This window comes from Haemaphysalis longicornis, unplaced genomic scaffold, assembly GCF_048455015.1.
Source record: "Haemaphysalis longicornis isolate Haplotype H1 unplaced genomic scaffold, Haemaphysalis longicornis Haplotype H1 scaffold_3, whole genome shotgun sequence".
NCBI classification, from domain to species: domain Eukaryota; kingdom Metazoa; phylum Arthropoda; class Arachnida; order Ixodida; family Ixodidae; genus Haemaphysalis; species Haemaphysalis longicornis.
In genome coordinates this window covers 187,668,665-187,694,190 of record NW_027526335.1, presented here as the reverse complement: position 1 = coordinate 187,694,190, position 25,526 = coordinate 187,668,665, and the positions used below count along the sequence as shown (strand labels likewise).

The window sequence follows — 25,526 nt, the reverse complement described above, 5'->3', positions numbered from 1 at the left end:
TAATTTTACGGTTTGTTCTGAGGCCGCTACTAAAAACGCCGATCGAGGGACTTTAGCCGCTACCACTAGCAGCGCATTTTCCGCACTTTCGCGCGTCGACATCGCCCCGCGTTGACGGTGTCAGCAAATGCACGGCGACGTGAGCTGACGCGGGAGCGCCAGGAAGCATCCGAAAGCAGACGACATCGTCCGGATTCCATGTCCATCTCCTGGTTTGGAGTCATTACTTTCGCAGAAAACAATCAATTTCTTTTTAACCTACAGTAATCGGGTGCCTTGAGGCAAAGTACAAGCTATTTCTGTTCGAAGGTGCGCATTCCTTCGTGCCTAGCTTGGCTTCCATCGGGGAGATCGGGCTTTTCGGATAGCTTTTTGTGAGTTAAATACGGAAACTTTGGCTACATCGCTTGTAGTGTTAGCATTATAGGCTTGTCTGCAAGATCGGTGCGTAACGAACAAAGTTTATTAAAGCCAGAAATCTAGCGGCGCATTCAATTTCATTCGCGGCTACCGTAGCTTGCATAGGGGGAACGATGAAGCGCGATTGCTTTTCTTGGCTCAAATAAGGGAGCTTTGGTTACATGACTTGCATTATAAGCATAATTGGCCTCGCCTCCAAGATCGGTGTGGAAGAAACAAGCGTTATCACTGCTGAAATTTGTCAAATACGATCAAAACGAATCACTCGACAATATTCGTTGGCAGCCTCTGTTAGTGTACCAAATTCTTGTGTCGGCGCGTACCTTCCGGCGTGGTCGAGTGGTTAGGAGCTTGGACATTTGCGCTATGTTTTGAAAGTCCATGGTTCGAATCGTGGAAAAGCCCCCGCCCCCCCCCCTTTTTTTTTGCAATGAGGGTGTCATAGACAAAAAAAAAAGGCAGAGTACCTTGCAGTTTAACCTACAAGTGACGTTCGCCGGTAACCTCAGTATCAAGGCAGCCCCGAAATTTGCTTTGCTCACACTTTGAATTCATGAAGCTGCAGTCGGTACATACACTCAGGTTAAATCAAGTAGCAAGTAAAGTTGTGCTAATTGCGTCTTCGTTCATCATCCTATCATATTTTGTTCATATTTGACGACAATGACCCCCCCCCCCAAAAAAAAAAAAAAAAAGAAACTTACAAGGCTTGTTGGCAACGTCGCTTGTATACGAAGTTCTGCACTAAGTCCCTACCTCCTTCCGTGAGGTTCGGTATTTACTGGGCTACTGTTTTGAAGGTCAAAGGTTCGAATCTTCACACAAAGTGCCGGTTATTTTTTGGTGATAGCTAGATCACCTATTTTGTACTGGCGTAAACAAAGGGTACCAGGACACCTTGCTTTTAAGTCTGACTAACCTCAGTAGCAAGGCAGCGCTGAAAATTTGTTTTGCTCACGCTTTAAAGTCATCAAGCAGTCTGTACATTACTTCTAGGTAGGACATCAAGTTGTAAGGAAGTTGTTCGAAGTGCGTCTTTATTCATGAGGCTGTGTTGTTTTGTTCAGATTTGACTGTGATAACTTGAAATACATTTTGCAACATTTCAAAAATGGCCGGAAGCATTCTTGTAGAGCAAAGAAAGTGCATTTTGCATGGCAAATCTAGAATGCTAATTACTGCATTTAAACAATTGAAATAACTGCTCATAAACGATCAAAAATAATTTTAAAGTCCTGCAGATCGAGTTCATTGAAACGTGCTCAGCAACGTTCGTCGACGCAGTGGTTGACGCATGACTTCGCCTGTTCCATGCGTTTGCATGTCGTTGCGGCTTCTTGCAGCTCTCCTGCGTGATGGTGCGGCGACGCCGATCAACGCCGACGCTCGCGCGACGCGTGAATCGCGTGTACGTGTGTGTGCGCGCGTGTATCGTATTGCCGGGATGGCAGGACGGCCGCTGGTACACACGAGTTATGATGGCAAACAATAAAAGGGCTGGGGAGCTGGCTTATAATTGAGTTAAAGTTCACAGAGTTTCTATGGAGAACTAACTGTAGAAATTCTATAGTCTTTTTGGAGGCTTTGATGAGTGGAAGCTTAATGAACTTTTATGGTGAAGTCACAACAAAAATTCTACAGAGTATTCATAGAGGCCTTGAGTTGTTTAAGTTCACAGAGCTTCTATGGAGAAGTGACGGTAGAAATCCTACAGAATATTCATAGAGATGTTGAAGAGTTTGCTCTTAATGAACTTTTATGGGGAAGTCACAACAAAAATTCTACAGAGTCTTCATAGAGGCCTTGAGTTGTTTAAGTTCACAGAGCTTCTATGGAGAAGTGACGGTAGAAATTCTACAGATAATTCATAGAGATGTTGAAGAGTTTGCTCTTAATGAACTTTTATGGGGAAGTCACAACAAAAATTCTACAGTCTTTACAGAGGCCTTCAGTTGTTTAAGTTCATAGAGATTCTATGGAAAAGTGACTGTAGAAATTCTACAGAATATTTATAGAGGTGTTGAAGAGTTAGCTCTTAATGAATTTCTGTGGAGAAGTAGCTATAAAAATTTTGTAGATTTTTTATGGGGGCAACTCCATAAGCTCAGAGTTCCTGATGAGTTTCTGTAGTATTTCTTGTGACTCCACAAGATCTCCATGAAAACTCTTCAGAAATTCGTAATCCATTTTTGTAAGGGTATGACCTTTCATTGTAATGACAACACAGCCCGACATGCCCAGGCGGCGGAAGCTTAGGAATTCATATCCTGGGCACCAAATGTCGTCCAAGACTTGCTCCATTGTGTACTGCGTTGGTACGCCACGAATGACACTTTTACACAAATCGTACGGTGAGAGACCATAGAGATTCACCGGGTGGACCCTTCCTCGGACGGTGAGCTGATTAATCTGGCTTTTAGGGCGTTTGCTGCTTGTTGGTGTGGCGTGCTGATAGCTAGAATGTTCTGCTTCTCGTCGATGCGGACGCGGATTTCAGCTTCCCTCCGTGACAGGTTGGCTGCGTTGAGAATGATCTCTGCCAGAAGTGCCGGACTGACCGAGCCGAGGTCGAGCCCGTTCTGTGGGCGCATCACAAGCTTGTAGTCTAGTTCCCTAGTTCGCTAATTCCTGCTGTAAAAAGAACACCGCGATAAATATATGAAGAAAAAGTCACCCCGAAACGACATGTACAGGCACCATATACAGGCACGTGTATATCTCGCTTGTGTCTATCTTTATCTTTGTTCAGCGACATATTTGTTTCACTGCGTGGGACGTATTTTTCTGCAGCATGCTATTAAAAATTTCAGTGTAAAACACGTCCTGGGCCTCCCTCTGATATCTGCAACAGCAGAGTTTGGTGGGCGCCATTAATAGGCACGCGCAAGCATGACCCAGATGACAGTTCGTGGCAAGTGATGTGCACTAGCATCGCCAAGTTGCGCCGGAGTTACAGCCCTAATAAGGCTGCAGCTGCTTCTCCCTCTCTCCGGGCGTTATTTAAGTCCATGCCTTCTTTTGGCGACATTGGATTGAAACACGTTGTCTTTTCTATATAATCAATGGCTTCAGGATTGCTGTATAAACATGTTTTGGGGCACTTGGAACTACAGGACCTGTCGACACGTTATATATCTGTCGTTGCCTTGTCGTTGGTTCAGCGCGGCGAATGGCAAAGGGCGTGCTTCCTGGCGCACTAATATTTATTTATTTATTTATTATACCTTACAGACCCATCGAAGAGCATTGAGTAAGGGGGGTTACATTTTTGAAAGAACATTAACAAATAGTGGAGAAAAAGAAGAAAAGGTAAGTACACAATATAAGGTTTTGGTAATGGGCTTACAAACGTAAATGAAACCCGTCATACACGTTTCTAACAGACAATTATCACAAACGCACAGGGTTTTTGTTGAATCAAAAACATCAGAAAACACTCAAATACAAGGGGGAAAACACCCATAAAGAGCAGCAACATTATTCTGGCCATTCATCGTTACACAATTACCAAGAAAAATGTCGGTGCAGATTTTCGGTACAGCTATCTTGACTAAGTATGGATGCAATTTAGCCAGAAAGATCATTCCAGTGCATGATTGCTCGAGGCAATGCCGATGAATTGAAAGCAAGCGTCTTGCCAAAAATGCGTGTGAAACTATGACTATTATGAAGGCGTCGTGACGTACGTACTGGAGCGTTAAGATGAAGCGGGTTAGGTCTAACGCGAACTATGTATTTATGAAAAAGGCATAATAGCGCGACAGTGCGACGGGTATCTAGCGGCTGAAGTGATAACTCTTGTTTGATTTGGGTAACGCTAAGATGACGGTCATACTTCTGTGTAATAAATCTGGCGGCTTTGTTTTAAATAGTTTCCAGCTGGACGATTAGGTAGTGTTGGTGAGGGGGCCAGATTGCAGACGCGAATTCTAGCTCTGGACGAATAAAGGTTAGATACGCATGTTCGCGGAAAAGGGCTGCTGAGCATCGTAAATTTCGTCGCAGATAACCCAGTGATTTAGAAGCCTTTGCGCAGATGGCGGAAATGTGGGTACCCAACGAGAGATTAGCTGTTAGAGGAACACCGAGATATTTATAGGAAGCGGCTCGCGAAACTGCACTGTGGTTGATGGAATAAAGAAAACCTGAATTATCGTGTTTCCGACTAAAAGATATTACTTTGCATTTACTCAAATTAAGTGACATTTGCCATGTATTACACCAATTGTAGATTATGTTTAAATTATTTTGTAAGGAAAGGTGGTCGTTAAGGCTAGTAATCGTGCGATATATAATACAATCGTCAGCTAAGAGTCGTATCCGTGATGAAATGTTGAGGGGCACGTCATTTATGTAGATCAGGAACAGTAATGGGCCAAGGACGCTGCCCTGCGGAACCTTAGAAGTAACATCAGCAAGGTGTGAAGAAAAGTTGTTGACCACGGTGAATTGTTGGCGCATAGACAGAAAGGTCGGAATCCATGATAAAGTTAAAAAATACAGGCAAAGGGCTGATAATTTTGAAATGAGGCGGGAATGAGCAACACGGTCGAACGCTTTTGAAAAATCAAAGAAAATGCAGTCTGTTTGTTGGTTAGCATTCATGTTAGAGTGTAGGTCAGTTGTAAATTCCAGCAGTTGTGTATCATACGACAGGCCTTTTCTGAAACCATGCTGATGGACGAAAAAAAGTTGTTGGATTCGAGGTGGTTATACACGTTAGATGCAATGTTGTGCTCCAGTAGTCAAGGGTTCGACGAAAGTTCGTCTGGTCAGGCATTGTTTGAAGAAACAGTAAGGCACTCACTGACCAAGTCAAAAAAGCAAAAAAACGTTTCGGAGGTGTTCATGGTCATAGGTGTTCATAGGTGTTTCGCAGGTGTTCATAGGTGTTCATGGTCGAAGGCTGCAGAGATTGAGCTGTCTTCATGATCCGTACCCCTGCTTGTGGCCTCAGCGTGTGTGGAAACAATCGCATCGTGGGATGCAGTCCCCGCAGAAAGCATACTGGATTGAAACACGCAACAGGGAATTGGAAGCGGGTGATAGGCCTTGCTTCTCTTCAACTGCTGCAGCCACCGAGCCGCGATCGGGAGAGGCAGAGGAAGCCCCTAATATCCCCTTAGCCTTCCTTCAGTATCGCTAATTTCGGTACAAGCGGCTATAACCACGCTGACTGTGCAAAGCATGGAGATAGCGCCAAAATAACGCCACCTTGCGGAGAGCGGTCATAGTTGTCTCCGCGATACGAAAGTTTTGTGCGACCAATGCCGCGTAACGCATTCTGCTCACTACCCCTGCTCAACATCTTTGCTTTCCCCCCACCCTGTCGTTGCTCTCATGGTGAAGGCCATGGAAGTTCGCTTAATTTGTTGCAGTTTTCGGCGTGCTCACTACTCGCGCACCGTCTTCTGGGTTTTTGTTAAGTTGTGAATAGAGCAGCTCGGGCTCTTTTCGTTCGCCACTGTTAGGCGCCATTTTAGGGCGATTTTATTTCAGTTTGCTATCCCAAAAACTACTAAAACACGTGTTATGTATAAAAGAAGCCCATTTTTCACTGTTGTGTACGTGTGTACCGCCTTGGTGGCGCCTGACGTTTTTTTTTTTTGCGGTGAATAATGTTGATATGTATCAGCTATCTAAGCACCTTCACCCTGGTTTTCTGAGTCCTCCCTTTACCCGACCCTCCAGTGGAGGGGATCTTTGAAATCGATTTGTTCATGCATTAGCATTGCGGAATCCTATCTTCAGCCGAGTGGAGGAAGCAAGTGGAGTGGAGGAAGGACTCAGAATACGGCTTAAGTGCTGTTCGGAACGGGACTGCTCAAGTGCACTTCGTATATGTGCATTTCTCACCTCTTCCTCAGGCCGTGTGGTTGCACTGAGGGGAAGAGAGATTTGACAAAAATTTTTGTATTGAATGAGCCAAAGGCAGACGGCCATTTTTGAAAACACTACGCAAAGACGCATTTCGGAAAACCGGCGCACGTGTCTCGTGCTGCTGTATACACGAGGGCGCGGGTTCCAATCCCGGCCATGGAGGCTGCGTTTGCAATGGAGGCAAAAACATTTCCTCTACCAAATGTCCTGCCTGGAACAGAGCGCCAGCTGGTTAAAACTATTCCTCATCGTGGCACTGCGGCAGGGCTTGTAGCTAAGGCGCACCTTAGACGCGCTAAACCCGCAATTTGGAAAGTGAAACCAAACATTTCGCGAACCTCATGGCAAAAAGTACACGCTGTGTACTTGCAGTGAGCCGGGGTCTGCGCTGCGTCGACACAGCCAGAGGCCTTGACACGTGTGCGCCGGCTGGGCTAGTGTATGAACTAAACTTGGAAAGGAAACGGGACAAGGGCAAAGTGGAGCAAGATAAATGATGCCCTACGTTCGCTTCAAGTTCGTAATAGCGGCCTGAGGAGCAAGCGGATAATTGCTCTGTTTTGATGCGAGGAGTCTGTTGAAGCAGAAGCCAAGTATGGGTGCAACAGTTACTGCCTTTCCGCAGCAGATGCCACAAAAATAGGCACGCAGGGCTGTCGTCACACAGCATCCTCTCGAAACGACGAAAACAAGGGAAAGTAAAAAAACGTGAGAATTGAGGTAGTCGGCACTAAAAAACCGAGACATAACAGGTGTATGAAGATAACGGTCCAAGAGTTTTCTATAAAACAGGAGCCGCATGATAACATTAACACGAAGGTAAGCTGATCAACGCCGTTCCCGCAACAATACCAACTTACCTCACATCCAGCGTTAACTTACAACAAATTTTCAACTCGTCTCCTCTGTTTTACGGTTTCACCGGCGATTGAACACTTGTCAGAGATGATGAATTTCCGGGTAATTATTTGGGCGTTTTGGGCTACCCAATTTACAGCGGTTGTATCAGCTGGCTCTGGCGGTGAGTGCGATTTCTTTGGCTTAGTTCAGGACAAAGCTTACAGCTGCTTGAAATATTGTCCTACATTGTTGAAAAGTATGTTTTGCGCTGAACGGCGAATTTTGTAGGGTGTACCCTGTCATGTAAAAAACACAAGTGTGCGCAATTAGGAGAGAACGCAGATTAAAGACGACGTGTATGCTAGTAACAGCTGGCCTTTTTTCGATGAAAGAGGTAAATGTGGTCTTTGTTATTCATTTGGCCATTCTATCTCACGATTTTGCAAATTCGCACAATTACCTGGCGCTATCTGGCGGAAAACCGGAGGCAAAATGATGCACGCCTTCGCCTATTTCTTGAAATACACATAAAGACAATACAAAAGTTTGCCTCATTCGTGTGATTTCCCGATTAGAATACCACTGACACACATTTTGACTCATGGTGCTCGCTTAAAAAAAGCTATGCAGTGAGGAAAACAAATTAAAGGCGTAATAATCGCCAGCTGCTTTCCGAGCAGTACTTAGGACGTGTTTTTGGTTCCTTAATAAAACAGTTTGCTAATGCCGAGAAAAAAAACGACTGATATTTAAAAAGGACTACAAATAATGTTGCAGAACGAGCTACTGGAGATTAAATTTAGAGAATAGTCTTTGCACGAATAGTGTTACGTCTTCCTCGCCATAACAATGTGCGTTAAAAATGTTGGAATGGACTATGAATGCACGAATGGTGGTATAGATAATAGACGTTATGAATAAACACATCCACTTGGAATCACTTCGTACTGCGCGCCACGCCGGCCGACGCTGCTATACGTCGAGCTTGTTGGGGTGGTCTGACACGGCACTGGCGCACAGGCATGAACGACACTTGCAGTTGCAGAACGAGCTATTGGCGCTCAAATTTAGAGAATAGCCTTTGCAGGAATATTGTTACGTCTTCGTCGCCATAACAACGTGCGTTAAAAGTGTTGGGATGGAAGACGAATGCACGCGTGGTGGTATAGATGACGGACGTTATGAATGCACGCTTAAACATAGAAGCAATGTGTAGTGCGCGGTACGCCGTCCAACGCCGCCTAACCGTCGGGCTCGTTGGGGTTGTCTGACACGGCACTGGCCAACAGGCACGAGCGACTCTACCATGGACAGTAACCGAGGTAACAAAAGACATGTTTGGCCGGAAGCGGCCGCCTAAGTCATTATGTCCCCATTTGGTTTAGGTGCCTGCCCACAATACTCCGTTACCGACGTGACGAAAGCGATGATGCAGCGGGATAATAGACATTTTCACTGAAATTGAATACTTTCTTAGAAAATAAAGCATCGTTTGCAATCGGGAAAGTGCAGAGGGCCTCATGAGCCACCAAATGTTTCAAATAAGACAGATTTGCATTTCGGCTTTCGTTTTAAATTTAAGCTTCTAACATTTATCTAGCTTAAAGTGAAATTAAGATTCTAATTAGTACTATAACGAGCTCAATGCGAAAACATAACCTTTGGTAATTCACTCATTTCTATCCTTTCCACACAAAAATAACTTTTTAACTTTATAGCGTTATAAACAATAAAAATTCCCAAATTTCGTGCGACAGAGACGTACCATTAGCAGCAGTAGCGCAACATGGGGCAACACCAAAAACCATTATCAGTATTTAACTGCACACAAGCATTTAAGAGATACTAACAAATGGTACTTCATGCCCCACTACAATAGCCGTGCGATATCTCTTCGCGGTGGCTATAATCCGCCTCCACCAATCACGCAAATGAGATTCTGTAACGTCATAAAGTAGCTGCCTGAAAATGGCTGGGGATTCGCTACGCCTTAAACTGTTTGCTCTACAACTGGCATCATTGTTTTTGAGACCGAAGCCTTTGTATTTAACCTGACTCGTATGTTGTTTAATACCTCTTTGAGTGCTATTAAGAAACTTTTCTTTCTAGTTGCTCTAATTTCATTAACGTCGATGAAGCGTGCAGCAAATAAAAGACAAGGAACAATCTACCGACTTAACTAAATTTATTCATCAAAAACTTACTTTTGGAACTTAAGCCCTTTATAAATGTTAACACTAACCAAAGATATCTCGGCACAATGACACATGCACTAACGGGGAAGATTGCACAGTATATCAATTTGCATGGCAGTTTGTCATTAAAAGTGTGGCGACAATGTAACCTGCGTGGGTATTAGATTTTCTTATTTTTTGTATGCATATTCCCGTGAAATCGGTTCTTGAGAAAATCTCTACGGGAGATTTTGCAAATATTGTGAATGTAGAGTAATAAAAGATTTACTCAGCGTTTAGGTGTCGGCATAAAAACAGCAGCAAGCGCGTCGTCGTAATACGTTTTACCTTTCGGAACTACAGAAGCAGCTTAAGCATATGCTGAATTATAGTTTGTTAGGCGTGCGACAGTCAGCACTTGTTCCTTCATTACGGCTGCCAGACGGATATTACTTTCCTTTTTTTAGGGTCTTGCATCGACATCACTTTGCCCGGAGTTTCCGGATTGAAGCAGGTATTGTATACAATGACACTTTTTGGACTTAACCAGTCACTGATAATGTAACACTGCTTAAACCTATATGCAATTTTAAATCACTACAATTGCGAAATCTATTTTAAATCACTACTATTTGGGTAGTAACAAAACGCCGCCTACCTACAATGAAGTTATTCTGCTGGTTAAAGGACAGTACAGAGTTCACCCTATATACCACAGCGTACAGGGCTACCTCCACCGAATGAACGAACAATACCACACGAAGCCACAGAAAGATTTTCGTGGCGTATGATTCTAGAAATCTTTCCTCGCTTGACGGACCGCACGTAACGATGTGTCATCATCACGTCATTCGACTACATACCGAGAGAAGGCAGGCTACTGCCGAAGCCGCGAATGCAGGGGAGCGTAATATGGGCTTCTGCATGCAACTGGGCATTTCAAACAAAGCGAACATTGTGAAGGCCTATACGATGCAGCGATTTGACGAGAGTAAGCGCATACATAGTTCTACAGTGGGTCCAGCCTCATGAGAAACAAAGGATCCTGTAATTATAAAGATTACATAATTACTTGCCGAAGGAAACAAGCAGAGAATTGAAGTATTGGTGCTGTTACGACGTGAGACGTGACACGTTTGGCTTGTTTATTCCATTCAATATTTAGCCCGGGTGCTGCCACTTCCTTAGCGAAAATCTGTCCATCCTTAACCATTTTTATGCGGCAAAACAATAAATAGCGATGCACCTAAGTTGTACCAGAGTACTCTGGTTATACCAACGAAAAGGGCACCTGTGCAGAAAGATGCACATGAAACGCCCGCAAGAACGATGTACGAAGGATTCGCTTCTTAATCAGTGTCCTGTTTTCGCTAGTGAAATCAATTCTAGTTACACCAGACAGCCCAAATTTGACGAATTAAGAATGACACGAGAAAAAGAAAAAAAATCTGAGCGCCGAAATTTATAGTGTTATGACCAGTGAAATTCCGACTGTCATAATTGAACTTTAGAGCAGTAGTGTGCCTTAATTTTCCAGAATTACACGTTTTCTATTAAAAGAGAACTTGACTCTAATAACCTTAGCAAATGTGCCCGCGAAACCAACTGTCACGTATTTAGAGAATGTGGTCCGAAAAATACTTTTCTTTATTTGTTGCTGCAGTGCTTGGACGACTCCCGTGTTGAATGCGACAGCTCACAGGCAAGTATCACCTTTAGAAACACTCATGACACGTTCTCTTTACGCCCTTGTGCCCACAGCTTAGCACAGCCCTCAACTACTTCTAGCATATTCAACAAAAGATATGAGTGCGTTTGCTTGCACGTTTCCGGTATTTATGAAACTTGTCCGAATGCCAGTTATAGATGTTAAAAACTAAACCCAAGGTTTACCAAACCCTCTACGATGCTCCACATTCTAAGTGATATTGCCCAAGGTGATGAATAGGCCACAAAATGGGGGTCTCCGTTTGTCAAGCGTCTCATTATAGTGCTCTGCGTGAAGGTAAGCTCTCACAATGAGGGCTTCTGCACACAGACACGGCAGTTTATCCGTAATTGCAACTTGTAGTTATTGGGGAATTTTCGCTTGTGCCAGTTGTCTGTGCTACGAGTATTTATAGGGTGAGTTCGGGCCTGAAGTGATGTGACTGCATGAGAAAGTTTTTTAGGGGCGATGCTTCTCTTGCTCGGGCCCTGTCCCGGCCGTACACGGCAGAAAGATGATGATTGTGGCAGGTTCCCCCTAGGGATTCGCCAACCAAAGATTGGCGGAAGAGGTCAAAACGTTCAACGTGTTAGTTGCTACCCAACAAGGAGGAGAGGAAGAAGAAGAGGTTGTCGTTCGTCGCCTGCGAGCTCAAGACTCTTGCTCGGGCCCTGTCCCGTCCCTCGTTGCTGCTGTATCCGTCACATTAATGATGATTGTGGCAAGATACCCCTAGGGATTGGCCAAACAAAGATTGACCGAAGAGGTGAAAACGTTCAACACGATCGTTGCTACCCAACAAGGAGGAGAGCAAAAAGAAGAGGTTGTCGTTCCTCGCCTGCGAGCTCAAGACACGTACCGGGGGTACGCGAAACAAGACGCTCTGCAGAAGGCGACGGTCAAGGTGGCTAAAATGTCAAGCACCGAATTCGCCAAATTACCCATGGAGATTCTCATCGTCCCAAACAAGCCCTACATTATCCCCACAAACATCGACGTCGTCGACGGGCTTGTCAACGGAGCGGTGGAAAGCTTGACGTGTCGAGCCTTTGTATGATATGTGGGCGAATGTTTCACGATTTTACCGATAAGCATTTCCGCTTCGCCCCTCTCATCATCATTCACTTCGCTGAGATGGCGGGATTTTTTTATTAGTAACGACGAAAAGTAGAAGGAGCGGATAATTCGGAAGTTGTACATGTAATTTGCCTTGATGAAGTTGTAATGTGGGAAGAAATTCCGTGTGGAAGAAGAATAATGAAGGTCTGCGATATGGCGAACGGCTTTCTTTTCTAGGCTTAGTTTATTGATGTTTTGTTTTAGTTTTAGTGGCCCATATTAAACTGGAGTTATTTATATACGGGGCAAACAAAGGAAGTTAAATGTTCAGTTTAACTTTTTCTGGAAAGAACTGTCGCGTGCGTGCTATCGCGGTGCCTACAGAAGAGAGTTAGTTACAGGTGTTATCTACACGTTTATTCCAACGAAGCTGGGATTGGAACATAACACCCAGGATCTAGTTTTTGTTTTTAAATTCTACTTCAAAATTAGCATATTTGAGTTATATTTTTGTTCAACTCTACTGTTTTTATCTCAGAATGGAATTGCTTTCGTTTTTGTAGGATTAGCCTTAATTCGGTTCGAACTCGACCAATGAAATAAATTATCCCTGCCATGTTTCTCCCAAACACAACACCGTCGCGTTTGTTCGCGAATGTTTCTTCATTAGCTATAAATTGTTCTTTAAAAGCAATTCAAATGAAAAATCGTGATAAAGTTTTTTGAAATGTCCGTAAAGGTTTTCGGGGCAATGCCTGTGCTGATGGCACCCATTTTAGTGATCCCAACAGGGCCTCATTTCTGACAAACGACATCCTTTCTTGAACAACTTCAACACAAAACCGGACTGTTCCTTTATTCAGCTTGGGAAAGGGTAAAAACATTCGTGAATGAGACATTTATACAGGCAAAACATTTTCAAACTACTAAACCTCGTGGCACTGTTCATACTAATCAACATTATTAGGGAAAAGAAATACATCGGTGATTTGATGCGAAGCACATGCATAAGCGTTATTTTGGGTGGTCTTTCAATTAAAATAAATGGCTGCCAATGTTTGGCGGCAGAAAATAAAAAAATGCACCTTGAAAGAAATATTTTTCCCAGCAATAAAAACATCGCTCGCGGCGCCCCCTCAGGGCGGGATTCGCAGCTGTCAAACACTAACGTATGGTTCAGGGGAGCTGCCGGAGGTGTTTTGGTGTCAGAATAACCCCCAGCCGTAATTTCTGAGTGCTGCATTCCCACGCTCTCTGCATTTCAGCCTTTTGTTCGCCCATGGTAGTTCCCCGCCGCATGAATACATTAAAATAGAAATGCTTCCATAAAACATTGTAAATTTGTTGAAAAAAATGGTCCTGGGGAGCATTGTGTACACTAATTTGTTCTGTAGATATTACAGCGACATATGCATCTATTGCCTTTTCTTTATAGACATTGTTTAGGCACAGGCCTTCTTTTCAAGGCGACAGTTTTTCTTGGCCTACCTAAGCGCAGACATTTTGCTGTGTCTGATTGTCTGTGACTCTATTCAGCCACCCCGACAAAGTGAAACAGAAGCTGCGCAATAGTTTTACATACCGACAGCCAAATCTAAACGTCTAAGTCGGGTGTCAATGTTCACACTTGTCAACATTGTTGAACAAGAACGAAACATTGGGCAAATATAAGGCAGAAAATCAATGCATAAGTGATATATGCAGTGTTTCTTTATTAAAAAATTCAATACTACACCAACTGCCGAAAACCCTTGCCTGCTGTTTCCCGTGCTATAACAGCTCCTGGCGGCATTTAGGAAATGAAAGCGCAACAGCAACGAAGGTTCCACTAGATAGGTTCCACAGGAACACTCGTGGAGTAGGGCCACGTGTAGTGGGGTGCCTCGATAAACGGGCGTCTCCGCCGTACGGCTGTGCTGGCATCGAGGCACCTGACTTCGAGCAGTGAAACACGGTAAATAAAAATTGACTTGAGCGAACCTCTAGCGTTTTATCTTTGGAGGAACGAGACGGGAGAGGAACGGCGTGAGAGGTGAGCTGGAAAGAGAAGACTATCGTCTTTCGTCGACATTTGCAACGACAGGAGCAGATACGGGGCTATTTTTGTATTGAACATTTTAGCGGTGGCGTGTCAAACCCCCCTTAAAATATTGTTGGCCACACCACTGATAACGTTGCAGTAGAGAGCGCGCGCGCAGTAGGAGGCCGAAAATCTTAATTGGCTTTACCTTACTTCCTCCGTGTTTATTATGGTAGGAGCAAAACTTTAGGGGAAGAGCATATAGACGTGGGCGAAAAAGAGAAGTAAGGTATCCACGTAGCAGGGACGGCAGAAGACTACACTCTTTCTACGACATATGTAGCGCTGGCGGCAGGTACGCAGCAAATTTTGTTTATTTACGTTGCACGTGTCGGTAATTGTTTCTATTTTGTGGAAATATGTTGCGTCAATTCGACGCAGAACCCAATTTTTATGTGCGTGAAATTCACGATTTTTCTCTTGTTTCTCTGGTTTTCTGTAGAAACCACTTCATATCCTGTCTCCGGTTGTGACGGTATGTAGACAACTGTTTTCTTTTTTAATTGTCTCGTCAGGAGTTCACAAATGCTGAGTGCCCGAAAAGGTTGCCGGAGAAGGGAAATGTGGTAGGCGAACTCAATTTGCATGCAACTATGATGGCCCTGTGTTGTGCGTCAGGGCAAGTCTCATAAAATTGATACTGACCACCGGCAATGGGGGGACGAATTACAGATAGGTTGCATAGTGGGGCCCGGTAATAGCACCGAAACAACCACACGGGCAGTTTGCGTTGAACAAAAACTGCTAATGGTTTGAGCGAATATATCTCTTCAGGTAATGCTAATTTCGTTTCTGCCTGAATGTCATTTCTGGCAGGGTAGGGCTACTCATACACTGCAGGAATGAGTACGGCTCCACAGGAGAGTTGCCGTGTATTTTGTGTATTTTCCGTGCCTGCGAATAAAAACTGCGGAGGTTGGACGCGGCATCGAGGTGCGAGCCGTTGTAAAGAGCGAGGCCACCTTTAGAGCGATGGGTAGAAAACGAACGTCCGTGGTTGCGTCCCAGCTTGTTTCGAAGGGTCGATTTTTTTTATGGTGACCGCGTACCATATTTACTCGCATAATGATCGCACTCGCGTAATGATCGCCCCCCTAAAGTTTGTCGTCAAAATTCCATTTTTTTTTTACATTTCCCGCTCAATGAACGCACCTGAACTTGCCGCAGCAGTATTTCGTATGTGCGCGATGTCTAGCTGATGACGATCGTGCTTACCTCTGTTTCCTTCCCTTTCAAAACGGACATGGCTACGTTATTGCCGCAGACTCGCCATATCGGCAAGCATGCGTTCAATATTGATGAGGAAGAAACTCTCTCTAAACTGACATAAGTAAAGATAAAGTGCGCTCAGCTTGCTGCGTCGGCCCCCACGTCTGTTTTGTTGTCCCGCACTGTGACAGCGGCAGCAACATATTGGTCGCCCTGTTGCTCCTCGCAGCAAACTCGTCCGGGCGTGTTTCGCAATTTATAACACTGCATTTCGCGTCACTTTGCAAAGTGGGTGGTGGCGGTTTGCGGAGTTTCTTTTATGTTCTATTTATTATTTTTTGTGTTCATGAGACCTATTGTAAAAATTTTGACCAGCAACTTTCTTGCTTTTTCTGTGCTCACAGGTTTCTCGCAAAACATTTACCCGGCGTAATGAACGCGCCCCTAAACTTGCATCAATTTTTTGGAGAAAAAGTGCGATCATTACGCGAGTAAATACGGTAGTTTTATTGTATTTATTTTCCTCACGAAGGGAGCTCAGGACTTAGGCGTTAGAGCGGGACACACCCCGAGCACGTAAAAAAAGCATGTTCTCTGTGCAACAGGCCGTTAAAAAGAAATGATTTTAAAAAGCGTGTTCTCCGGCTGCTTGGCGAATGTAGTTCTGGAAAATTGCAGATAGATCAATACCAGGTGTGGTTTCTGACGTTTTCCCGAAAAACGGCAGCTTTCTTTCGACAGAAGAATAGACGCGGGCTCACAGAAACACCTATGACATTCAAATCAAAATAAAAGCCAAAAACGATATAAGAACAACGTATGATGAAGTACAGTAAGGTGCAATCCAGGAAACAAAAAAGTGACAGCGCGCAATAGTCGAATTGCTGACTATACTGTCACGTAGCCAAAGACTACACACCTTATTTGGAAGAAAAGCAAGTTTATTGGAGCCAAATTGTTTCCCCCCAACAACTGAAAGAATACAGAGGTGGCGAAGCCGCAGTCAAAGAAGCCACGTGCGCAGGCGAGTGCGGCGAAATGGAATGCCGCGGCGTCTGCTCTGCGGGCATTTGTCTTTCGGTGCGGATGTTACTTGAACCGTAGAAGTACACCCGCCCGATTTTTTACCAATATCACCGGAGAATCGACCGTTAGGTCGATCAGCTCCTTGTGATGGAGTGATAAGGCAAACACGGCGAAAGTAGCCGAATGCGCACTATAATAAAAGGCCGCTGCTACCGTCGTTTGCTAGGCTCTTTGAAGAGCAGACGGCCGCCCCATTTTTTTTATTCGCTTATCACACTGCCTGCCATACTCGAATTTTTTCTTTAAGACCGGGCACGTGGCGCCGACTGAAACCAGAGTAATCAGCGCTGCCAAACGCAAAGTTCGTTGAGCGCAAGGCTCTTACGGCAACACCGATTACTCTGCTTTCAGTTGGCGCTACGTGCCCGGTCTCGGAAACTTTTTAGTATGACGGGCAGTGTGATAAGCGAACAACAAAAATTGGGGATGGCCGTCTGCTCTTGGAACAGCCTAGCAGACGATGGCAGCAGCAGCCTTTGCCTAGTGCGCATGCGGCTACTCTCGCGGAGTTTGCCGTATCACTCCATCACGAGGCGCTCATCGGCCGAACGGTCGACGCTCTGGCGATATTGGTAAAAAAATTGGTGTCGCCGCCGTCAAGAAACTGCTCCCACGGACACATCCGCTACGGGGCATGAAGAAAACATTCTTTGTCAGAACTGTTTTCGCCGTTTTATAGAGGGTACCCGAAGCACGCCAGAGGAATTTCATCTCGCACTTTACAACTTTCAGCCTGGAGAAGTTGTTGTCGCAAACCTAAATGACTTTGTCGGCAGGACCTTGGTGATCTCACCCCTAAAGGAACCGATTGCTGTGTGGAAGCGCCTCAGGGCTTCCTACGTGAAGAGCAAGCGGAAGGAAATTCATGATGCCGTAGTCACTGAATTCAACTCGAACATTCGGGCGGCGTATAATGTCCCAGGCACATCCACAATGCCACACGGAAGCTGCAATGACCGTGACAGTTGGAAAGACAACATCCGCCACGGGTATGTCAAATGCACCTCATGTCAGGAGCAGTGCCCCTTGCTTACTTTGCTGCCACCCGCCGTGACTGCTAAAGAAGTTCCAAGGGTAATACCAGAGGCGACTAGGCTTATCATCCAGAAGGCAAAAAAACTCTGATTCTCAAGGCGTGTGGTCTACCGTGAAGGCCTACAGTAGACACATAGTGGGTGAACAAGACATCCCTACAGTGCTCTCTTGCTACGTCACTGATGAACTTTACGGCTGAAGGCAAAGCCCCAACAAAAAAATAAAAAACTTATCGTTTTCGTCTTCCGCGCCGTCACCTCCGCTGCCGATGCTGCCGCCCTAAGCGCCCACTTGTGTGAAGCCCACTACTAAAGAAAAGCTGCTCCTGCTTTTGAAAACTTTCGTAGCAAAACAAACACAACAAAAAAGGGTGTTCGTCGTAGTTTTTCTTGACATGCTGAATAGATATTGAAAGGAAAACCGCGCGGTAAGAAAGTTAAATGACTCCACGACCTCTTCGAGAAATCCCCATGGAGGCTTCGTATTGACTTCGCCCGTACATACAAGCAAAAAAGGCAAATGGAAACTTATGCGCTGCTGAAGTACAGTTAGTAAAAGTGGGTGATCAACCTATTTGTAGAAGAAAAAGACATCCCCCTCGCGAGGGGCACGATCAAATGCACAGCATTTCCGAGGGGGTGCGCCGGCAAGTCGTATCTCTTGATCGCGGGACCCGTGTCGCCATCTTTTGGAAGCGCGGGACAACTTGTTGCGCTTTCGAAACAAACGAGAAATGAGTGAAGGATATAAGGCGCGTTCGGTGCATCGAAATCTGTGTCGGTTTCGTGGCTCGGTCGGTTGTGCGCCGGGCACCTTGCGTTCCGCCCGCGGCGTCATGGGTTCGAAACCGGGCGCCGGAAACTGTTATTTCTTCCTGGCTGCGGACTACGACAGGGCGTGCATGCGGACTACGACAAGGCGCGCATGCGGACTACGACAGCGCACGCCAACGCCGCGTGACATTGTGAGTTACTAAAATGCTATGCATTTAAAATTTCGCAAGTGTATATCAAGTACACTGTGGAACAGACAAGTCTGTTCTGGTCTAGTGACCCTAGGGCGAAACGTTTTCCCTATCAAAAAGAGATGACCGGTACGAATAAGACCGAAAGAATGGAACACGGGCTTCAACTGGGGCACAGATAACAGAGGGCGGCGCAGCCGGGCAGTAAAAACCACACATAAATAAACAAACCCAATTGATGTTTCGCGGCATTACTCGCCCTCTAAGGGGGCATCGATTCGATGCTAATATATAATCCCAGTCCGAACAAACAAACAAAAAGTACGTGATCTTGCGTAGTAAGGTTTTAGGTGAACTACTTTGAAGACTTTAGGCCACGTGCATCTTCTAGATGTACCGGAATCATCATCAGGGATAACCTCGTAGGTAAGTTGGCAAATACTGCGTGGATTCCGGTATAGTCCGAAATACCGCCGCATACTTCTCACTGAGTCTGCGTCATTAGATGGGAGTCGAAAACGCACACCCGGTCCCCTTGGTCGTACTCGGCGTCTCAGAATCGGAGCTTGTAGCGTCTGGCATCCACCAGCTGCTGTTCAGTTGTACAAACTCGAGCGAGCTGGCGGGCCTTTTCCGCACGCTGAAGGTGTCCTTGGATGTGGGCGCAGAGGTCGTCGTCTTCTAAGTTCGGAAGCATGGCGTGAAGCATCGTAGTCAGCCATCTTCCGTAGACAAGGTGGAAGGGTGTCACCTGCATTGCTTCCAGGATATCCGTGTTTTACGCAAAGGTAATATACGGAATGACTTCATCCCAAATGATATTCACGTCAACGTAGATAAACAGCCTATCCTCAATCGTCTTGTTTAAACGTTCTATTAGTCCAGTGGTTTAGGCGTGGTATCCCGCCATTCTTCGGTGATCCGTGTTGCTGCAGCGTAAGATTCCCTGCATTAGCTCCGCGGGAAAGACTGTACTGCGGTCCGTGATTAGGAGTTCATAGGATCAATGTCGAAGCACACCCTTGTTTAGGAAGGTTTTCGCGACTTCTTGTGCAGTCCCCCTCGGACGAACAGCGGTACCTGCGTAGCGCGTCGTGTAATCTGTCGCTACGAGAACCCACTTGTTCTCGGATCGTGACGTAAGGAACGGTTCCAGAAGGGGCATTCCAATCAGTTAGAACGGCCTAGATGGGATGCAGAAGTCCGGCGGGTCTCTTCGACGGACGGCGTTTTTCGTCGCTCACAGTCAAAGCAGCTACGGATGTAGTGGAACACATTCGTTTTAACGCGTCGGGAGTATTACTTAGCCCTAATTTTCGAGGAGTGCGTTCTGCGACGAGATATCCGGGAAACGAAAATTACAAAATTTCGTCCCAAAGGTGTTTGCGGGCATGACGAAACGAAGAGGGGATTCCTCTTCGTTCCGGGATTGAAATGCTTGTTGAAGAGGACGTAGTTTTTGAGCCTAACTGCGGGTTAGGTGCGTTTGAAGGCCTTAGGTACGACGACGTTGCGTCTTTCGAGGTATTCCATCATGACGCACAACTCGGGTTAAGGCACGCTTCTGGGCTCCTAGGTCGCTCTCGGTCACGACTCAGTCACATCGTAGTTTTGTGGTGGCGGGTCGACGGGGTGCATGACAGGCAGTCGTCGTCGGGACGTTTTCTGCCGAATTTATCGGCTATTGTAAGGTCGACCTCTAACAGGCGGAAGCTTCACTAGCCCGAGACTGCCACAGGTGTTCTGCAAATTGGCGAGCCAACCCAGAGCATTGTGGTCTGTGAAAACCTTGAATTGTCTAGCATACACGTATGGTCGAAATTTTGGGATGGCCCAAATGATAGTGAGCCACCCTTTCTCAGGGGCTAAGTAGTTTTTCTTTTCCTCCGACAGACCACGGTTGGCATAATTACGTTTTTGCAGTCACTTTTCTTTAGGAGGCGTACGGCACCCAAACTTATATCACTGGCGACCATTTGCATTTACGTTTCGCCGTTTTCGTCGAAATGTGCGAGGGTTGGCGGGCTTTCCAGACATTGTTGCAGCTCGCAGAATTCTTCCTCTTGGGCGTTTTACCAGCTGGAAGGGGCTCTGTCGTTTGTCAACCGCGTGAGTGGCTCTTCAATGCGCGTGAAGTTCGCGATGAAGCGCTGTTAGTACGCGACAGTCCGAGAAATGAACGCACGCCTTTCTTATCTGTCAGTCTTGGGAAGTTTCCAATGAAATGAGTTTTTGCTAGGTCACGAAGAACACCCACGGTGTTGATGAGGCGACCCAAAAACTTGAGTTCTTCGTACGAGAAGCGCAGCTTTTCAGGCTTCAGTGTGAAACCTGATAATCAGACGCTTCGAGTGCTCACTCCAACCATTCGAGGTGTTCGTCGAAGCTCCGGGGAAATACGAACGGGTCGTCTAGGTAGACAAGGCAGGTCTGCCACTTCAGACCGAGCAGCATAGCGTCCATTACTCGTTGGAATGTTGGTGGTGCCGTGCTCAGCCCAAACGGCATCAGCTAAAACTTCTACAGTCCGTCTGCCATTATGAAGGGAGTTTTCGTACGGTCTCTTACAACCTCTTTCATTGGCCAGAACCTCGTTTTCAATACCATCGATGAGAAGTACTTGGCGTGGCAAAGGTGGCCGATGGCGTCGTCAATTCGGGAAAGAATGCACACGTCTTTTGTGTGAATTTGTTTTGTCTTCGATAGTTTATGGAGAATCGTAAGTTTTTCTCATGAGCAGAAAGGAAGTAGCCCAGTGACTTGTTGTAGGTTTTATGATGACGGCATAAATCATGGCATCAAATTGCGTCCGTATGGCTTTCCTCTGGTATGAACACACGTGGTACGGGGACTGCCGTGTAAGTCGGGCTTCATCTTCGGTTATAATTGGGTGCTTCGCTAGTCGTGTGTGACGTAAATTTGAGTTCGACGATAAACACTCGCTGTAGCGATACAGCAAAGCCAATTATTTGTTCCGTTCTTTTTTCGCGGTAGTACCGGGCTCATGTCGAGTGTATGCGGAGGATCGAAGGCGCCTTCAGGTGCGCGTTCACACTCGGCGACCGTGATCACGTCACTTGCATCGTGCGTTTCTTTGAGTAGCGCAATTGCAGCACCTTTGCTGAAATGATGGTACTCCTCGTTAAATTTCGGCACCAAAACGTAGGATTTGCTTTGTGAACAGTGTGCCTTGCCTCTTGTGGCAGTGACACCACGGTCTGGAAGCAACATTTAGTCACTCTCTATGATAGCGACGACGTCACGAACGAATTCACAGTAGACGGTGATTATCAAGCTGGCGCAGGATGGCAGGGCGACATGACATCGGCGATCCTGACAGCTGCATGGTGTTCGGAATTGGATTCTGGCGCCATGGAGTCATCGGATAATTAAGATCGACTTTGTCTACAATTCAATATTGCACTGTTGTCAAAGCAAAAACAGGAGTATACGTTGTGCCGTCTATAGTGACGCGCGATGTGCACGTTCCACTTGGCGTTACAAGATGGCCACCTGCTGTGCGCATGTGCGGACCGTCCCAAGTGGCCATAAATTTCTTCACCTTCGACGCAAATGAACCGCTCATTACTAAGCAGTTGGCTTACGTGTCTATGAGGGCGACTACATCAATGCCGTCGATGCATAACTGGATATCGCACGCCAACTTCTTCGAGTTTTGTGTGCGGTGGGGCGTCGTGTCTCGGCTTGTGCGTGTTCATGGTCGGGACTACGCGTCGTCGTTGTCGTTGCCTTCTCAGCGGCAGAATCGGCCATATCGGGAACACGTCGCGCCATATGCCGTCGTCATGTTCAAGATTCACGTCAAGAAAAGATCGGGGTGTCGGGCTCAGGGCATCTTGAGAATTACGGTATTGAGTGAACCGTTGTGTCATTAGAAGGTTTTCGTTCTTCCGCCATGGTCAAACTTCACCTACAGAAATTGCTGCTTCTATTTTCGCCTGTGTGGGTTAATGGACTTTTCATGTGCGAAGTCAGCATTTTTGCAGCGCCTCCGCGACTGGTACGGGTAGGGGGACGGCAAATGGTTGAAACACGTTGGGCCACGGCTGGTTTGAGATAAATACTCGTCGATCTCGCGTGTTTGTTGGTGATGGAGACGGCGAGGTGTCTCGATGGATAAACTACGCAAATAGAGCCGCTTGTAGGGGCAGAGATCGTAGATGTGGTCGGCCTTTCCACTGTGGTATCACACTGGACGATTATCGGGGGTCCGCCATAGGTCCGTCTTCCTCAGAGTTTAGTTTTGGGCGGCCGGATGCCGGGTGGGTGACAGTGGACGGCGGTACAACTGGGCCTCCTGACGACGAGTTGGAGCTGGGCGGGGTTGAGGAACAGCTTTGGCGTAGGCCATTTCTTGTGCATTTCGGTCTGCTTCTTAAGGCGTAAGAGTTCACACCGCATGTTGAACTTCTCGGATCACGTCAGTCAGGAGGGCGACTAGGGGGTCGCGGCATTGTTGGGAAACGTTTCCGCAGCTCTTCGCGAGTGACGGCACGGATCGTCTGCCGTAAGCCTTCGGTTACGAATCCAGGTGCATTGACGGGATTCGCCAAAAGCGCGTTGAGTAGTCGGTCGTACTGCTTCGAGCGCATGTTGAGGGATTCTGGATCATAGAAGTCTTAGTTGCTATCTCAGCGACGGTTTTCTGGGGGTTGCGAAGGAGTCCTGTGGAAAGCTTTTGTTTACGCCCCACACCAGAAATGGCAGCTTATTCTCTTCTCCATTTTGGTGTTAGCTCGTCGGAACAGTATCTTCCTTTCTTCAACGAACACTACAATACATTCGTTGGTGCGTCGGATTCACGTCTGCAACAACAGCTCAGTCCGTTCTCTACGCACGACAGTTTTGAACGTTTTGACACTCTTCACAACTTTCGCAACTGTTGTGAAAGTTGTGAACAGTTGTGAACGTTTTCAAAACATACGTTTTCAAGATAGCGGACTCTCGTGATTTTCAAACCGGACTCCAGCCAAGTATTCGAGGTAGAAAAACCGTTGCCCTCCTCAGGGTTTCTTCGTCACCCCACCGGCTGAACATTCAGACGCGCTCCAGCTGCTCAACCAATCTTCTGGGTTTTCACCTCGGAATCTTGAGAATGATGAGGCCTCCTGAGGTTGCTGTAGAACGAGGGGACGACTTGTTTTGTTTACCATGGTGCTGGTGGCGACTTGTTCCTTCTTCACTTTCCCCAGTAGTAGATGGACCCCGGGTTGGAGGCTTTGCTTTGGATGGCTGGTACGAGTGAGGCTTGATTGATGATTTGCAGAGGGATTAAGGTACATGTACCCAGCACTCCCAGCAGATGTCCCGTTGCCAAAGACGACGTAGCTATTTTGAAAGAAAAACAAGTTTATTGGAGCCAACTGTGCTCCCCTAACACCGCAAATAATATACAGGCGGCCAAGCATTAGTCAACAAAGTTACGTGCGCTGGCGAGTGTAGGTGAATCGAATGCCGCGGTGTCTTCTCTGCGGGCATTTATCTTTCGCCGCGCGTGTTTCTCTAACTTTCGACTTACAGCGAGAACACTTTAGATCAACGAAGTGTATTCTAGGCTAGTGACGCTTGGGCGAAACATTCTCCCTATCAAAATGGCATAACGCCTGCGCCAGAAGAAAGAAATAATGTAAGACGCGCTTCAATAACCGCGCAGAAGAAACAGCCCGATGCAGCCTGGGGGTAAAACCAAACATAAATAAACAAACCCGATGCATGTTTCGCGGCAACATGTTTTTAGAAAACAGATGCCCAGTAGACTCAGGGAATTTTGCATGACTTCTCTGTGCAACTAAGAGCTTCACCAGACCAAGAGTTTCCACATGAAAGGGGGCCAGCGGGCGCGGCGTGTGTCACGTCGACTCCGTAAAATGATAAATTTCTCTAGCGGAACTAAGCAAATTTTGGCCTGAAACTGGTGTGAGTTCACTCCGGAAGTGACGAGGATCCTGTGGATACCAAATCAAGCCCGTGAGTGAACTTTTTAAGACTTTATTCCATCTTCCGCGGTCGACCACGCCGAACGCCTAGCTAAGCCTACGTTAGGCCTGGCAGCCCAGCAGCCCGGGCGGCAGCCGCCAGCCTCGGCGGCAGCTCGCGGTCGCCATCATGGTGATGGAAGTGATAGTCAACGGCATGGACATCGATCCGGCGGAGCTGAAAAAGTCGAATTGGGTAACGAAAGTGACCAAGAAAGTCAAGGAGCTCCAACAACAGGGGCAGCGAGAAAGTCAAGCTGGTGTTTCGGGCGCGGCCGTAACAGCTGCGGTCGGAATGGAGCGAAATGCGAAAGTGTTTTTCACAAACGTGACCGCAAAACAAGAACATAAGATGAAGCTAACCGGCAAGCAGCTGGCAGAAAAATCGATCGCGTCGAACCTTCCGAGGCTACCGCACGCGGATTACAAAGTGATTATACGACCCAAGGAAGGGCTCGCACTCACCAAGCTTTCGCTACCCGTTATCGGGGGGCTACTGAGACTCTCAGCCGCCATAGAAAGGAAAAAAGGACAAGAAGAAGACCGGGTCGTGATGAACGACAAGCAGGGGACGATAACCTACAGCACACCTAAAGAAGAAGACGCCGTCAAAATGCTTGCGTTGAGACGGCTGCAAGTCGAAGGCAAGGAGTTTGAAGTTCTGACCTACATGGCTGCACCCGACAACTGCGGCAGAGGAGTGGTACATGGACTAGACCCAAGGCTGGCCGAAGAAGAGCTGGAGACTGCCTTTTCCCACCCCGCAAACCCCCCTATCATTGGGGTGCGAAGAATGGGAAACTCCGCCTCGGTGATCATCACCTTCGCCGGCCCCCAAGTCCCCAGGTGGATGCTCTGCTTCGGGGCGCCCATGAAATGCTACCTCTACAGAAAAAGGTACGAGGTGTGCTTCAAGTGCGGCGACATCGGCCACCGGTCGGACGTCTGCAACAACCCTACGGAGACGTGCAAAGGATGCGGTGAACCATCGCCGACGAACGAACATCGATGCGAACCTAAATGCAAGTTGTGTGGCAAAGAGCACATGACGGGGGACAAGAGGTGCAAAGCCCTT

At 46.6% G+C, this 25,526-nt stretch overlaps 1 protein-coding gene across 3 annotated transcripts in view; it reads left to right on the top strand.

Moving 5' to 3' along the window:
* The first annotated feature begins 7,099 nt into the window (after positions 1-7,099).
* The window catches only part of LOC144175884 (uncharacterized), a 48,905-nt gene continuing 30,478 nt past the window's right edge, over positions 7,100-25,526 (top strand). For 2 of the 3 annotated variants that reach the window (XM_077704939.1, XM_077704940.1), the window contains exons 1-4: positions 7,101-7,321; positions 9,782-9,828; positions 10,978-11,016; positions 14,604-14,636. In XM_077704939.1, coding sequence (XP_077561065.1) covers positions 7,246-7,321; positions 9,782-9,828; positions 10,978-11,016; positions 14,604-14,636 — 195 coding nt within the window. In that variant the 5' untranslated portion in view covers positions 7,101-7,245. Of the gene's footprint in view, positions 7,322-9,781; positions 9,829-10,977; positions 11,017-14,603; positions 14,637-25,526 lie in introns of all 3 variants that reach the window. The other variant, XM_077704941.1, reaches the window with a different exon arrangement.